The 18142-nt window shown below is 42.2% G+C and overlaps 1 protein-coding gene across 3 annotated transcripts in view; it reads left to right on the forward strand.

Moving 5' to 3' along the window:
• The first annotated feature begins 203 nt into the window (after nucleotides 1-203).
• Nucleotides 204-18142, forward strand: part of Stam2 (signal transducing adaptor molecule 2) — a 64409-nt gene continuing 46470 nt past the window's right edge. For all 3 annotated transcript variants that reach the window (XM_045148078.1, XM_045148079.1, XM_045148080.1), the window contains exon 1: nucleotides 204-280. In XM_045148078.1, coding sequence (XP_045004013.1) covers nucleotides 241-280 — 40 coding nt within the window. In that variant the 5' untranslated portion in view covers nucleotides 204-240. The remainder of the gene's footprint in view (nucleotides 281-18142) is intronic.

The raw sequence follows: 18142 nt of genomic DNA on the forward strand, positions 1-18142 counted from the left end.
CGGCGACGCGCGCGGGGGGGACGATGCTCGCGCGGGCGGGGACCCGGGGCCGCGGCGGCCGGGGCGGGGCGCCGGGGCGGGGCCGAGGGAGGGAGGCGGGCGGCGGGCAGGTGCGGCGCGGAAGTGCGGGCGGGCGGCCCCGGGCGAGCCGTCTAGGAGGCCGCGGCGCGTCAGCCGGCGGGGAGCGGCGCGCGGGGGCCTCGGGCGGGCCGCGGCGAGGCAGGCTCGGGCGCCGGCGACATGCCGCTCTTCACTGCCAACCCTTTCGAGCCAGACGTGGGTGAGTGCGGCGCCGGCGCCGGGCGGCCGCGGGTCCCGTGGAAAGTGGGCGGCGGCGGCGGGGACTGGGGCGCTTGGCCCGAGGGAGGGACCGGGCGACGCCGCCCCACCCCCGACGGCAGGGCCCGGGGACCGGCTCCCGGGACAGCCGGCCCACCCGACACTGACGGAGCAGGAATGGGAACGAGCCCCGGAGTTGACACAAACTTCCTGCTTCCTCGCGAGCGGGTTAAGTACCCTTGCCCGCCTTGGAGGATGGTGCAGCCGTGCAGACCCTGTCTCCCCGGGCAGCCCGGGGCTGGAGACCTCGACCGTGGGATCCGAGAACTCGCCTCGCATATCCCGCCCCTACGTGCCTCCGAGTCCCGGGAGTGCAGCTTCAGGGTCTGATGACAGTTGTGAGGATGCTACGGGAATCTTCCGTCTCAGAGAAGGAAGGTCCTAGAGTCGCTGTTTGTTAGGGTTAAATAGTAATTGGTCTCATACTGCTGGTCATCTACTCACTATAGAATGAAAAAATAAAAATAAAAAGATGGACGGGGGTATAAGAATTTGGGGAGGGGCATTAGAATAACAGTAAATCAAACAGGCTAAGAAAAGCATTTTTATAGTCGTCGTTAATAGAACCCTGGAGAGGTTTTTAGGAACTGGAAATTGTGAATCAAACGAAATACTGTATATATTAGCACTAATCATCTCTTTCGTCGTCTAAAATTCTTACTTTAGGAAAGACAAGAAAGTGCTCCATTTTGGTATGCTATCCAGAATCGTATTCAAGTATATGACAGTCAATATGTGTTAAAATTATTATAGGAAACATGTTGAGGCTATGGGTATTTTTTAAGTCACATTGCCTTTGTGAGACCTTTTAAATTTTCATTCAGTTAATTTTTTAGACGGGGTCTCACTATTATTCAGACTTTACTCAGATGTAGCCCAGGCTGGCTTCAAGCCAATATGCCTGCCTTAGCTTCTAGAATTCTGGAATTCCAGGCCTGGGCCAGCATGCTGGGCTTTTGTGAAAGTTTTCATTTTGGTCTAGTAAAATGAAACAGAAGAGGCCAAATAAATTATTATTATTTCAAATAAATTATTTTAAAATGTAGTAACTACAAACTTCTCTGGCAGAAGGTTAAGTTGCTCTGTCAAGTTTGCTTTTCTAAACAACCTCTGTGGCTTGTGAGGTCATTGCATCAAAGTTCAGTGTAGTAAGAAAAGCAACTGTATAGCTGTGTGTGTGCACACCTTTAATCCCAGCACTTGGGAGACAGAGGTAGGAGGATTGCTATGAGTATGAAACCAGCCTGGGATTACAAAAGGTTCCCAGTCAATAGAGTGTCTCAAGATGTCCTACCTCAAGACAAAACAAAAAAGAGTAAACTCTATAGATTATTTCATGAGCCATGCCATTAATCCAAACTTGAATGTGTGTATATGATGCTTAATTTATTTATTATTGGTTTGTTTTTTTTTTTCGGTTTTTCGAGGTAGGGTGTCACTCTAGCCCAGGCTAACCTGGAATTCACTATGTAGTCTCAGGGTGGCCTTGAACTCACGGCGATCCTCCTACCTCCCGAGTGCTGGGATTAAAGGCGTGTGCCACCACGCCTGGCTCCTACTTATTGGTTCTTGACAAAGAAGTAATGTGGGGCTTTCAGTTGTGCAGTTTTTTTCCTCTAGTGAAATTTTATAGGAATCCCTGATATTGAACTAGATAGTGAAAGCATCCAATAATACTACCAGCCAACTCTTGTCAATTCCTAGCATCTTTTAAATAAAATTTATTTATATATGTGGGTGTGTATGTATGCACTTGGCAGCATCTCTTGTTTTTGCAAATAGTGCCTCTTTGCATCCAGCTTTACTTGAGTGCTGGGAAGTTGAACCCTGGCCAGCAGGCTTTGTGACCAAGTGCCTTTAATTGCTAAGCTCTCTCCCAGCCCCAGTGCCTAATACTTTTAAGTTTTTATCTATTCATTTTTTTTTTTTTGTCTATGGTATTTTCAAACACAATGTCTTTTTGTTGTTTCCCGTTCCTCCTCCTACCCCCTCCAATTCTAACATTTTGACACTTTAATTTTATGAAGAGAATATTCCAGATACAGTTGAATGTATTTTTCTTTTATGTGTGTGTGTGTATGTGTGTGTGTGTGTGTGTGTGTGTAATACATGCACCTCTAGGGCACACTGGAGGCTAGTGGAAGACATCAGGTGTCCTCCCCTATTGCTCTTTGGCCTATTTCTCTGAGATAATCTTTCACTGACCAGGAAGCCTCAGAAATCTTCCTGTCTCTGCCTCCCTCAGTGGGGTGCTTACAAGGGTTGCACAGTCATGCCTGGTTTTTTACATGAGTGCTGGCGATTGAATTTAGGTGCTCATGCTTACCCAGCATGAGCTCTTACCTGGTGAACCGTCTCCCCAGCCAATTGAATGAATTTTTTAGCAGCTATCAAATCCAAGTTTTTCTTCCTTCACTGAGCTATTCTACAAAGGAAAGTTTTGTTTTGTAAATGTGTATGTTACATAGAGAAATATACTATATATTTTTTCAAAGTAGGGTCTCTCTAGTCCAAGCTGACCTGGAATTCACTATGTAGTCAGGCTGACCTCTTAACTCACAGCAATCTTCCTACCCCTGTTTCCCAAGTGCTAGGATTAAAGGCATGCCTCATCATGCCCAGCTTTTTCTGTGTTTTCAAAAATCATCAAAGTAGTATCTTTTTCAAAAAAATTATTTATTAGTTGCTACAAACTCCAGATGCATGTATCACTTTTTTGCTTGCAGGCAAGCATCTTAACTGCTGAGCTATCTCTCCAGCCCCATAGTATCTTTCAAAAAAAAAAGCTTTGTTTTTTTTTTTTCAAGGTAAGGTCTCACTCTAGCCCAGGCTAACCTGGAACTCACTATGGAGTATCAGGGTAGCCTCGAACTCACGGCGATTCTCCTACCTCTGCCTCCTGAGTGCTGGGATTAAAGGTGTGCGCCACCATGCCCGGCTACAAAAAAAAAAGTTTTTTTTAAAAAAATTATTTATCCGTCTTGAGAGAGAGGGTGGGAGGGAGGGAGAAGGGCAGACAGAATGGGCACGCTAGGGTATCTAGCCCTTATACATGAACTCCAGACACATGCGCCCCCTTGTGCATCTGGCTAATGTGAGTATTGGGGAATAAAACCTGGGTCCTTAGGCTTTGCAGGCAAGTGCCTTAATGGCTGAGTCATCTCTCCAGCCCAGAAGTTTAAAGTTTTATTATATGTGTGTGTGTGAGTGCAGGTGTGTGCATGTCAGTGTCTGTGGAGGTCTGAGGACAATTTCCAGATTGGTCCTTTGCTCTCTGCTTCATTTGAGGCAGGGTGTCTCACTCTACTGTCCTTTGTTGTGCTTGATATGAGCTTCTGGGACATTTCTCCCTTCTCTGCCTCCCATCTCCATCAGCGTTAGCATGCTAGACTAAAGAAGCCTGTTAGGGCTTCTAGCTTTTCACATGGAGTCTGGGGATTGAACTTGAGTACTCCAGCTCCTGCAGTGAACCCTTCATCCACTGAACTGTCCCTACCCCCAGTCCTTTTTCTGCAGTTGTTGTCATTCAGCATTTTTTGTGAGTTGTGTTGATGTGTTTTCTATATGATATGCTACTATATGATTATGCCAGTCATTTTTATCATATGGACCTACTTTTGGGCATGCTTATAGTTTGAAAATAAGATCAGGGCAAAAAGATGAAGTTTTGAATAAGTGAACATACATTGTGATTTTGCAGCAGTTGTTTGACCTATAGAATACTTCTTTGTGTTGTTGTTGTTTAAATAAAAGACCTTCAGACAGACATGGTTATGCTTGCCTGCAATTCCAGTTCTCAGAAGAATTCCAGTTCTCAGAAGACATAGGCAGGAGGATCACTCCAAGTTTGAGGCTAGGCTTATCTATAATAGCGAGTTTCAGGCCAGTCAGGGCTACATAGTGAGATCTTGGTTTAAAGAAAAAAAAGCACAGGCTGGAGAGGTGGATTTGCAGTTAAGGTGCTTGCCTGCAAAGCCAAAGGACCCAGGTTCAATTCCCCAGGACCCACATAAGCCAGATGCACAAGGGGGCACATGCTTGTGGATTGTTTACAGTGGCTGGAGGTCCTGGTGTGCCCATTTATCTTCCCGTCCTTCCCTCCCCACTCTCTCTCAAATAGTAATTTAAACAAACTTTTGATTTTATTATTTATTTATTTATTTGAGAGCAACAGAGAAAGAGGCCGAAAGAGAATGGGCATGCCAGGGTCTCCAGCCATTGCAAATGAACTCCAGATGCATGCGCCCCCTTGTGCATCTGGCTCACAAGGATCCTGGGGAATATGAGCCTCGAACCAGGGTCCTTAGGCTTCACAGGCAAGCACTTAACCGCTAAGCCATCTCTCCGGCCTTTTTTTGTTTGTTTGTTTTTGGTTTTTCGAGGTAGGGTCTCACTTTAGCTCAGGCTGACCTGGAATTCTCTATGTAGTCTCATGGTAGCATCAAACTCACGGTGATCCTCCTACCTCTGCCTCCCAAGTGCTGGGATTAAAGGCGTGCGCCACCACGCCTGGCCCTTTTTTTTTTTTTTTTTTTAAAGCAGCAAAAGTCAGGCTGGGATGATGGTTCATTGGTTAAAGGTCCTTACTTGCAAAGTCTGCTGGCCCAGGTTCAATTCCCAAGCCACCTACATAAGCTGGAAACAAAAAGTGGCACAAGCATCTGGTGTTGGTATGGATATTATGATTTGGTTGCCTTCTTTTCTTTCCTTTTTTATTTTCTATCTCTACTGGGGTTTGAATATCATGGCCTCTCAGATGTCAGGTAAGCAACCCACCACTGTATTATACTAGTTCCCTTGTTTTTTTTCTTTTTTTTGGTCTTTTTATGATTTTGTCTTTTTTTTTTTTTTTTTTTTTGGTGCTGAGGACTGAACCCAGGGCCTTGCGCTTGCTAGGCAAATGCTCATCCACTGAGCTAAATCCCCAACCCCACCACCACTGTGTTATGCATGTAGTCCTCTCTTTGGTTCCTGCTGTCCCCAGGCCTGAGCTGTCTTCTCCAGTGAGTTCAAGTTTTTTCTCTTGTCTTGTCCTGTCCTGTCCCTGTCCCTGTCCTTTCTTTTTTTTCCAGTTTTGCAAAGCAGCGATGAGCTTATTTTGGTTAGTTACAGAGCACAGATGAGGTAGGAGTTACTTATAGGAGTACGAGAGAGTCCCCCACCCCCAACAGACAGACAAGAAAACAACTTCTGCCTAAGTTGGAATAGTTCTTTTGTCAGCAGTTTAGAGTGGCAGCAGGGTCAGCCAGCTATAAATGACCAAGCTTGAGTTTTTTTTTTAAATTATTTATTTATTTATTTGAGAGAAACAGACACAGAGAGAAAGACAGATAAAGGGAGAGAGAGAGAATGGGCGTGCCAGGGCTTCCAGCCTCTGCAAACGAACTCCAGATGTGTGCGCCCCCTTGTGCATCTGGCTAACGTGGGACCTGGGGAACCGAGCCTTGAACCGGGGTCCTTAGGCTTCTGTGGCAAGCGCTTAACCACTAAGCCATCTCTCCAGCCCCCAAGCTTGAGTTTTTAAAAATACTTTTATTTATTTGAGAGAGCGGAGCAAGTGTGCAAGCATGGGCATGCCAGGGCTTCTTACCATATAAACAAACTCCAGATGCTTATACTGCTTTGTGCATCTGGTTTTACATAGGTACTAGGGAATCAAATCAAACCAGCAGGATTTGCAAGCAAATGACTTTAACCACTGAGCAATCTCCCTAGACTCCACTTTCTTTTTTTCTTGAAAGAGATGAAATCTCTCTCCTCAAAACTTCTAGGCTCTTGGACCTGCCTCTCTTACCCTCCCAGGAAGTTGGGACTCTAGGGCAGGAGCCGCTGACAGTTTTTCACTTCGACATACAGAGCTTTTCGTTTGCTATGTAGCCCAGGCTGTGCTCGTAACCCTGGCTGGCGTGGTACATGTGATCCTCCTGCTTCAGCCTCTATAGGGCTGGGATTGTAGACACATACCACAATGCCCAGCCTGCTGAACAGTTTTTTTTTTTTTTTTGTAAATTTACAGTTTTTGGTGTGCATGTACACATGTGTGCATATGTGTTCATGTGCAAGTGAAAGCGGGTGTGCATGTGGCACAGCACACATGTGGAGGTCAGAGGACAACTTTTGGTTCTATCTCATTACTCCACCTCATTTGAGTCAGGATTTCTCTTGAATTCATTCTGTTCTTATTGCTGCATTCACTTAGAGCTTCCAGGAACTTCTGTTTTCACCTCCCATCTCTTGGTCAGAGTGCTGAGATTATAGAACTTCTGGCATCCTTCAGGTCTGAGAATTGAACTTGGGTACTCAGGTTTGAGCAGCAAGCACTGTATTCACTGAGCCAGTGTCCCTGCTCTAGTTACCAAGTGTTTTTTTGTTTTTTTTTTAACTTTGTATGGACAAATCATGTGTTGGTTCCAGTCCTCTCCTCCTGTCCCCATCCCACTGAGAGCCCTCCTCAGTGGGGTTACTGGTATTCACTGTAGGATTATGGGTTATGAGTTGTGAGAGCAGTAGTCAGTCATTGTGGTAAGGTACTGCCTCAGGATATTCCTTCCACCTTTACAATCTTTCCACCCCCACTTCTGCAAGGTTTCTTGAGCATTGGTGGTATGTTCTTTAATTTTATTTATTTAAGAGTGAATCACTGAGTTCGAGGCCACCCTGAGGATGTAGAGTGAATTCCAGGTCAGCCTGAGCTAGAGCGAGACCTTACCTTGAAAAACCAAAAAAAAAAAAAAAAGAGTGAGAGTGAGAGAGAGAGAGAGAGAGAATGGGCATGCCAGGTCCTTCAGCCAGTGCAAATGAATTCCAGACACATGTGCCATGTTGTGCATCTAGCTTATGTGGGTCCTGGGGAATTGAACCTGAGTCCTTTGGCTTTGCAGGCAAACACCTTATCCACTAAGCCATCTCTCTAGCCTTGGTTATGTATTTTAAATGTACTTTAGTGTCAAACTCTCAGCAACTTCTAGGTCTGCTTTGATACAGTTTGAGTGTCCTCAGTGTGTATTGCTATCACCCTGGCACACGTTGTCAGGGTAGTTGTGAGAGTAGCTCTCATGGTTAACTTGCCAATTCCTCTATGGTTTCACCTGAACCATGGCTGATGTGTAAGAGGTGGCTCATCTCCTGAATCGGAGTCAGGTATCTTTTCTTGACAGGTTGATGGATTTTGGTTCTACCTGGTTTTCCCTGCCTTCTGTAAAAGATTCTCCAATGGAGAGCAAGAGCAACATGGGTTAAAGGGAATAAGCATAGTTAATTAAAAGTAGCCTCTCTTTTAGCAAAAGACTAGTGGGAGCTTCTCACTGGAGTACACAACCCTTGTCTCCATAGGATTCTGACTTGGTTTTGACTTGATTACCAGTACCAGCTGAGTCCTTTCCCATTGAGCAGGTCCCTTACCAATCAGAGAGTCATTGATTACCTGCCTAGGCTGAGTGTCACTATTGCACAGGTATGTACATCTTATCTGGCTGGTTGATTTCTTGTAGGATCCCCTGCTTATTCACAATGTTGGTGGCCATCTTCCCCCAGCAGCTCATGTAGTACTTTCCAGTACTATGAGGGCTAGCCATCAGGGAACTGGCTTCCTTCTGAATTCAGTATGTTCTCTACATATTCTGTGTTGGCAGCTTGTGGGGTCATCAGCATGAGTTCCTTACCTTTTACCTCAGGTGGGTAATCAAGTGCTTTGACAGAGCCTGTCTTGTTTTGGGATCTCATAGGTGTCTCTGACCAGCAGCTTATTGTGGGTTGTAACTGATTTCTGGTGCTTGGAAGTACAAGCCAGTCAGTAGCTTAAGGTTAGGCTTCCTCCCACACTCTCTGGGGCCTTATACTCGGATACTCCCCCCACATTCCTATTGAGAGTATATCTTTTAGTCTGCTATGCAAGAGAAAAGTTACTATAGTACTCATTCATGTTGGCTTAGTTTGGTGTATATTTCTCCACTCCCCTCTTCTGCCCCAACCCTTTCATCCCTGTTATCTGACCCTCAAGTTGCCTGTCAGGTATGTCTACAAATTAACATGTTCCAGGTTAAGAACCACGTATGAATGAGAACATATGGCGTTTGTCTTTCTGTGCTTGTGTGAGTTTGCTTTCTATTTTTTTTCCAAGTCCATCCATTTTCCTACTAATTTTATTTCATTGTTCCTTACCACCAAGTAGAATTCCACTGTGTATATGTACCACATCTTCATTCATCTGTTGATGGGCATCTGGGCTGATACCAGACCCTAGTTATTGTGAATACATCAGCTACAAACATGGCTAAGCAAGTGTCTCTGTGGTAGAGTTTTTATGGCATATGGCCAGAAGTCATATAGCTGTATCAAAATGGTAGGTCTATTTTTAGCTTTTTTTTTTTTTTTTTTTTTTTTTTTTTTTTTTTAGAGAAAGAGACAGACAGAATGGCAGGCCAGGGCCTTAGCCACTGAAATTGAACTCTAGACACTTGCGCCACCTAGGGCATGTGCAACCTTGTGCTTCCCTCACTTTTGTGTGTCTGGCCAATGTGGGATCTGGAGATTTGAACATGGGTTCTTAGGCTTTGCAGACAAGTGCTTTAACTGATAATCCATCTCTCCAGCCATCTCTTTCAGCTTTTTGTGGAGTCTCCATACTGATTTCCTAGTGGATGTGCAAGTTTGCACTCCCATCAGCAGTGGATGAGAGTTGTTCTTTCTCTACAGCCCTGCCAGCATTTGTTGTCAACTGATTTTTTGATGGTTGCCATTTTGACTGGGGTGAGAGAGTATCACAAAGTCATTTTAATGTATATTTCCTTGATTGCTAGGAAGGTTCGACACCTCTTTAGGTGTTTATTAGCCATTTCAATTTTTTTCTCAGAGAACTCAGTTCAGTTCCCTTCCCCATTTTTTTTTCTTTGAGTGGGTTGCTTGACTTTATTGCTTAGTTTTTTGAGTTCTTTATAAATTCTAGATATTTCTCAGATGTGTAGCTGGCAAAGATTTTCTCCCATTCTGTAGCTTGTCTACTGACTTTGTTGTTGGTTAGCTTATCTGTACAGTAACTTTTTTTTTAATTTTAATTTTTAATTATTTTTGCCAGGCATGGTGGTGCATACCTTTAAAAATATATATATGTATATATATTTGAAAGAGAGAGAGACTGCAAAGGAACTCCAGATGCATGTGCCCCCTTGTGCATCTGGCTTACGTGGTTCCTGTAGAATTGAATCGGGATCCTTTGGCTTCTTTGCAGACATATGTCTTAACTGCTAAACCATCTCTCCAGCCCTACAATAGCTTTTGAGTTTCATGAGATCCCTGTTTGTCTAGTTGCCTGGGCTACTGGGGTCTTGTTCAGAAAGTTCTTCCCTATGCCTGTATCTTGGAGTGTTCTATTTTTTCTTCTAGCTGTTTTAGGGTTTCATGCCTTATATTGAAGTCCTTGATCATTTGGGGTTGATTTTTGTGCAAGGTGAGAGAAGATCCAGGTTCATTCTTCTACATGTGGCTATCCAGTCTTTCCAGCACCATTTTGAAAACACTGACTTTACTCCACCATACATTTTTGGTCCTTTTGTCAAAGATAGGTAACCGTAGTTGGAGGAAAAAGAGAGAGAGGGGGGGGGGGAGGGAGAGAGAGAGAGAGAGAGAGAATATGAATGAATGAATATGGGCATGCCAGGGCCTCCTGCCATTGCAAATGAACTCCAGACCCCTATGTCACTTTGTGCATCTGGCTTTTTGTGGGTACTGGGGAGTTGAATCCTTACTATCAGGTTTTGGAAGAAAGCACCTGTAACTGCTGAGCCATCTCTGCAGCCCCTCCCACCTACAAAGTTTTTTTTACAATATTTTTTGTTCATTTTTATTTATTTATTTGAGAGTGACAGAGACAGAAAGAAGCAGATACAGAGAGAGAGAGAGAGAGAGAGAGAGAGAGAGGGAGAATGGGCGCGCCAGGGCTTCCAGCCACTGCAAATGAACTCCAGACTCATGTGCCCCCTTGTGCATCTGGCTAACGTGGGTCCTGGGGAACCGAGCCTTGAACCGGTGTCATTAGGCTTCACAGGCAAGCGCTTAACCGCTAAGCCATCTCTCCAGCCCACCTACAAAGTTTTTTTAAAGTAGTTTTGCCTATAATCCATTTTCTGTCAACAAATTATGAGGCTACATTAGCTTTCTTTTGCTGAGAAGAATAATTGTTTCTAGAAGCATGTAACAATTACTGTTGTCCAAGCATTCTTTCCTGTACCCTTTCTTTTTAAAACCATACTGTTTACTTATGTATTTATTTGTGTGTGTATGTGTATGGCCATGCCAGGGTCACTTGCCACTTTTTTTTAAGTTTTATTAACATTTTCCATGATTATAAAATATATCCCATGGTAATTCCTTCCCTCCCCACCCCCACACTTCCCCATTTGAAATTCCATTCTCCATCATATTACCTCCCCATTACAATCATTGTAATTACATATATACAATATCAACCTACTAAGTATCCTCCTCCCTTCCTTTCTCTACCCTTGATGTCTCCTTTTTACCTTACTGGCCTCTGCTACTAAGTATTTTCATTCTCACGCAGAAGCCCAGTCATCTGTAGCTAGGATCCACATATGAGAGGGAACATGTGGCGCTTACTTGCCACTTTTTGCATCTGGTTTTATGTGGGTACTGGAGAATTAAACCCAGACAAGCAAGAGCCATCTTTTTTTTTTTTTTTTTTTTTTTGAGGTACTATTTCACTCTAGCCCAGGCTGACCTGGAACTCACTATGTAGTCTCAGGGTGACCTCAGATTTATGGCTATCCATCTACCTCTGTCTCCCAAGTGCTGGGTTTAAAGGTATGCACCACCACACCTGGCTCTATCTCCTTAAGTTTTAGCATTTCAGGTGTGCACTACTATACTTGACCTATCATTTCTAGTTTAGGACTAAGTTTTGAATTGGTTTATGACATCTTCAGCTCTCTGGCATAACAAATTATGCCTCCATCTTGTAATCTGCCCATCACACTTTCTTAATGAACTACTAACTGCCAGGGCTTGAAGGACAGGCACCTCTCTGTCTTTATATTATGCCGTGGAATACTTACAGTCCCTTACCACTGAGTTCTCTTACAGTCATCTCTTGAATTAACTTCAGCTCAGGAATGTTGAAAATGGAATGTACTGGAAAGTACTTCTAGACTGATTTCTAATGCAAACTCAGAAACTCAGAAACACTGTAATAGTTCTTTACTTATTTATTTAGGGCAGGCTTGGGGCTGAGGTTTTGGCCTGGTGGTAGTGCTTGCTTAGCACATACAAATCCATGGATTTGGTCATAGCACTGGAAGGATAAAAAAAAGATGACAGGAAATGATGAAAGCGATAAAGGATTTTTAATTTTATTATGTACAGTTCAGTGTAATTTTCTTATTCATTTATTTATTTGGTGGGGAGGCATGTGCATTCCACAGCACACATGGTGGGGGTCAGCAGAAAACTTCCAGATCAGTCCTTCACCTCATCTGATTTCTCTTTGTGCTGTGCTCCTCATGAGCTCTTGGGAAATTCTGTCTCTGCCTCCCATCTCTCAGTCAGCATCAGTATGCTGGGATTATCGAAGCCTACTATGGCTTCTGGCTTTTATGTGGGATCTGGAGATAGAATTTGGCTATTCTGAACCAGGAATGGTGGTACACACTTTTAGTCCTAGCACTCTGGAGGCTGAGGTAGGAAGATCACAGTGAGTTCTTGTTTAGCCTTGCCTAGAGTGAGAACTTGCCTTGAAAATAAACAAACCCAGGCCCAGAAAGCCAAGTGCCACATGTTCTCCCTCATATTTGGATCCAAGCTACAGATGATTGGGCTTCTGCATGAGAAGGAAAATACTTAGTAGCAGAGGCCAGTATGTTAAAAAGGAGATATAAAGGAAAGAGAAAGGAAGGGAGGAGGGTATTTAATAGGTTGGTATTGTATATATGTAAGTACAATGATTGAGATGGGGAGGTAATATAATGGAGAATGGAATTTCAAAGGGGAAAGTGTGTGTGGGGGGAGGGTATTACCATAGGATATTTTTTTATAATCATGGAAAATGTTAATAAAAATTAAAAAGAAGAAAATAAACAAACAAAACAAGAACAAGAGAAAAAGATTTTGGGTATTCTGGCTTGAGTGAGCACTTTATTCACTGAACCATTTCTCCAACTCCTCTATTTTTTTTTAAACATAGTGTCTAGCTGTATTGCCCAGAATAGACTTGAATTCCTGGTTTCCAAGTGGTCTTCTGCCTTAATCTCTTGAGTGCTTGGAGTTCATGCCACAATGTCCAGCATTATTTGAGAAAGAGACAGAGTAAGACAGAAGAAAAAGGAGAAAGGTAGTATTGTAGGAAAGCCTACAATATCAAATGTTGAAGCATTCTAAGTACCTTTAAACACCATTCCTGGAAGAGAAAAAGGAAAAGACATATGAGTTCAAAGATCAGGCGTGACTTTGAAGAACAAGAAATTGCACTGCAGAAATGATTTATATTTTTGTTTATTTTGCATATGTATGCCTGTAGTAAGTGGGGTATGTATGAACATGTGTGCATCCTGTGCATGTGTGTTTTTGTACTCTACCAGAGAAAGACTATAATACAGAAAATCGAAGAGTTGAGCTTGGATTTACCCTATTTTGCATTTTTATGATACTATTATGTAGAGAAACTGAAAACTAACTTGAGCAGAAGTTATTTGGAAATTTTGGACAAAAATTACATAATAGTTTAATATAGTGCTTTAAACTCAATGCACACCTGTTGCAGTTCAGTTTGCATTGCTGGCAGAAATCACCCCACCAACAGCAGCTTGTGGGAGAAAAGGTTTATTTTGGCTTACAGACTCGGTGAGGGCGGGGAGCTCCATGATGACAGGAGAAAATGATGGCATGAGCAGAGAGTGGACATCACCCCCTGGCCAACATAAGGTGGACAATAGCAACAGGAGAGTGTGGCAAACACTGGCAAGGGGACACTGGCTATAATTCCCATAAGCCTACCCCCAACAATATTAACACCTCCAGGAGGTGTTAATTCTCAAATCTCCATCAGCTGAGACCCTAGCATTCAGAACACCTAAATTTATGGGGGACACGTGACTCAAACCACCACATTCCGCCCTGGCCCCCATAAGCTGATGACCATCCATGATGTAAAATGCAGTGCATTCATTCCAACTTAAAGGTCCTTATAATTTTTTCAATCCCAGTGATGTTCAAACATTCCCATAATCCAAGGTCTTAACTGATCCATAATACCAAAAAATCTCCCCCCCCAAAAAACCTCATAATGGCACAGAATAAACATTTACACTGCAATACATGGCATTGGGCATAGCAAGAAATATTTAGCCAATATGAGTTTTATACAGGGCAGGGGACTGCCAGGTAAGATGGCTGTATAGGAGTCACACCAAACCAGTTTAGGGAGGGATTTAAGCAAAATCACAGCAAAATGTACTTTTCTTCCACATAGCAAAAGTATATGTATTCCCCCCCTCCCCCCCACCAAGGTCAGGTCTCACTCTATCTCAGGCTGACCTGGAATTCATTATGTAGTCTCAGGGTGGCCTTGACCTCTCGGTGATCCTCCTACCTCTGCCTCCCAAGTGTTGGGATTAAAGGCGTGTGCCACCATGCCTGGCTAGGTGTATAGGTTTTTATCAGCCACAGTGGGGAAGCAGGAGAGACCAAGCTGTACTAGAAAGGAGGAAAATGCCCAGAATCCCTCGGAGGTGCTTGCGGCCTGGTGCCCTGCTGCAGGAGCAAAGACCATACAAGGGGATTTTCCAACCTCATCAAACCTGAAGGGGAGACAGCAGAGATCAGCTAAGGAGCTGCTGAAAGGGACACAGAAAGGGACCACCTGAGCAGTTCCAGTATACCTCCAGGCTTCAAGCACTCTTCTATCTCCCAACCATCAGAACTGCAAACCTCTAAAGAAAGCATTCAGTCCCCTGCCGCAGGGCATCCAGCACAGCTGATCAGAGCACCAGGTCCACAGCACAATATCGAGGGATAGAGGTAGGCACTGAGCATTGGTGAGATTCAAAGCCACCCCAAAAGGTATCAAGGCTGATTAACAAAAAAAGTAGGTACATAAGCATGCACTAGAAGTGCTAATCTCTTTCCATGTCACGGCAGGTTATAGGTTACATACTCATGGTTGGCTTTACCATTATCAATTAAGCTGTATATAGGGGTTGACTATTGTTCCATTTGATGCTTTCATATTCATAGGGCCTTTGTCTTTTTCTTCTTTCTTATTGCGGGTAGGGTCTGATTCAGACACAGGCTGACCTGGAACCCATTTCAGAACAGAAATCTCAACCTCCCAGCAGACAGGATTAAGAGTATAGAGCAACACACACCTATAGGGACTTTAGTTTTATAAGGTTGTCTGTTTGCTTCAATCCCCACACTTACATACTGTGTGCTGGTTTTTTATTTGAATGTGTATATTGCTCAGTTGAATTTTAGAATTTTATGAGGAAATTGCTCTCCCCAGCCCACTAGAATACTTGAATAGCAGGCAAACTCAACACCTACGATTACTTCTGCAGTTGGATTGGAGTATAAGAGCTAGCTACACTTGGCACCTTATACTCCTACTCTGATGGTACAAAAAGTTGGATTTCCAAGTCTAAGGGCACCACAGATAATTAGAAAATCCAAGCATTAAATCAACTCAGGATTCAAAAATTGCTACATTATAATACAAGAAACAAAAATAAGGCAATACAACCCCACCAAAAATTATAAATCCAACAGAAATGCCCCCAATGAGACTGTTTTAGATGAAATGCCTGACAAAGATTTCAAAAAAATTTTATGTATACTCAAACCAAAGAAGTCAAAAGAATCAAAGAAGAAAACAAACTCCTGAAGGAATTCCAAGAGAACACAGGAAACTAGCTTAATGAAATAAGGAGGTCATTACAAAACATACATAAGGAAATAGAAATACTGAAGAAAAAACCAGGCAGAAATTGTAGCACTGGAAGAAACAGTCAAATAAAAAACTGGAAAGTCTCACCAGTAGAATGGATAAAGGAGAGAACAGAATACCTACACTAGAAGACCAGGTGGCCAATCTAATACAGTCCAACAAAGAGAAAGATAAGCTAATAGGAAGGTATGAATGGGAATTTCAAGATATTTGGGACACTACAAAAGATTAAACATAAGAATTTAGAGTATAGTAGAAGGAGAACAATTTCAGTGAAAGGCATAGTGAGCATTTTCAAGAAAATCATAGAAGAAATATTTCCCCAAATTGGGAAAGAAATGCCAATGCAGATATAGGAGGCTTTTAGAATACCAGATAGAACACCAAATAACCTGGAAGGAACCTCTTCCCGCCATGTCATAATTAAACTAAACACGCAAACCAAAGACAATATATTGAAAGCAGTTAGAGAGAAAAACCAAGTCACCTATAAAGGCAAGCCCCTCAGAATAACTGCAGATTATTCAACACAAACTTTAAAAACCAGAAGGGCTTGGAAAGATGTATTCCAAGTTCTGAAAGATAACAACTGTCAACCAAGATTACTTTATCCTGCAAAGCTGTCTATCCAAATTAATGGAGAAATAAGGACATTCCACAACAAAAACAGGCTAAAGGAATGTATGACAACTACGCCAGCTCTACAGAAAACACTTGAAGGAATCCTTCACTCTGAGAAGAAAGCAAAGCACACACATGAGGAAACAGGAAAAAAATAAACCATATTCCAATAACAGCTAAAACAAGAAAATAAAGGGTAATCAGGAAACATTGCAAAACAAGAATGATGAGAATAAACACATACCTTTCAATAATAACTCTTAATATCAATGGCCTCAATGCCCCAATCCAAAGACACAGGATTGCAGTCTGGATTAAAAGGTAGGATCCTGCTGTTTATTGCTTCCAGGAAACTCATCTCTTAATAAAAGACCCTGTTTTAGGATGAAAGGTTGGAAAATGGTATTTCAAACAAATGGGCCTAGGAAACAAGAAGTGGTTGCTATCCTAATATCTGACAGGATAGATTTCAAACCAACATTACTGAGGAAAGGTCACTTTATGCTGATTAAAGGAACACTCCAACAGGAAGACATTACAGTCCTAAACATAGATGTGCCTAGCATGGGGCTCCCAATTTCATGAAAGAAATACTGTTGGACTTAAGGTCACAGATAACACCAAATACAGTTGTAGTGGATGACTTCAATACCCCAGTCTCATCAATTGACAGGTCATCCCAGCAAAAAATAAGCAGGTATCTGGATTAAATGATGTCATGGAACAAATAGACCTAACAGATATCTACAGAACATTCCATCCACATGCCACAGAATATACATTTTTCTTAGCAGCACATGGAAGGAACATCTCCAAAATAGATCATGTATTAGGATACAAAGCAAATCTGAACAAATACAGGGAAATTGAAATAATCCCTTTTACTCTATCTGACTGCAATGGGATTAAACTATAAATCAGCAACAAGAAAAACTTCAGAGCATACAGAAATTCATGGAGACAAAACAGTACACTATTGAATAATGAATGAGTCATTGAAGAAATCAAAAAGGAAATCAATAAATTCATAGAATCAAGTGATGATGAGAATACAACATACCAAAACTTTTGGGAACCGAAGGCAGTCCTAAGAGAGAAATTTATAGCTCTAAGTGCCTATGTTAAGAAATTAGAAGCCGGGTGTGGTGGCGCACGCCTTTAATCCCAGCACTCGGGAGGCAGAGGTAGGAGGATTACCATGAGTTCAAGGCTACCCTGAGATGACAGAGTTAATTCCAGGTCAGCCTGGACCAGAGTGAGACCCTACCTCGAAAAACAAAAACCAAAAAAAAAAAAAAAAAAAGAAAAGAAAAGAAAAGAAATTATAGTTCACAAATAAATAATTTAATTGCTTTAGGCTTTGGAAAAAGAATAACAAGGCAAACCCAAAATCAGTAGGCAGGAAGAAATAATAAAGATTAAGGCAGAAATTAATGAAATAGAAACCAAAGATAAATCCAAAGAATCAGGGAAGAAAAGATAGGTTCTTTGAAAGGATTGATAAAGATTGATAAATCCTTAGCAAGTCTGACCAGAAGAAAGAGAAAAGAGACAAAAATTAATAAAATTAGAGAGATGAAATATAACCGCAGATACCAAGGAATTTCAGAAAATCATAAGGACATACTTTAAATGTATATGCCTCTAAGTCTGGAAATCTAAAAGAGATGATTTCCTTGATTCATATGACCTACCAAAATTAAATCAAGACGAGACAAACCATTTAAATAAACCTATAACAAGTATGGAGATCCAAGCAGCTATAAAAAGTCTCCCAAATAAAAGAAGTCTAGGCCCAGATGGATTCACAGGTGAATTATACTACACCTTCATGTGAGAACTAACACCACTGCTCCTCAAACTTTTCCATAAAATAGAAAAGAAAGGAATTCTACCAAACTCCTTCTACAAAACCATTATCACCCTGATAACAAAACCAAACAAAGACAGAACAAGAAAAAGAAAATTACAGACCAATCTTCCTCATGAACGTAGATGCAAAAGTTATCTACAAAAATTGGCAAACAGAACACAAGAATGTATCAGAAAGACTTCACCCTGACCAAGGGATGAGATGCAGGGATGGTTCAATATACACAAATCGATACATGTAATACACTATATTAGTGGACTGGAGGACAGAAATCACATGATCATCTCTGTAGAAACAGAAAAGGCATTTGACAAAATCCAATGTCTCCTCATGGTAAAAGTGCTACAGAAACTAGGAAT

This window comes from Jaculus jaculus, chromosome 4 (assembly GCF_020740685.1).
Source record: "Jaculus jaculus isolate mJacJac1 chromosome 4, mJacJac1.mat.Y.cur, whole genome shotgun sequence".
Lineage (NCBI taxonomy): Eukaryota > Metazoa > Chordata > Mammalia > Rodentia > Dipodidae > Jaculus > Jaculus jaculus.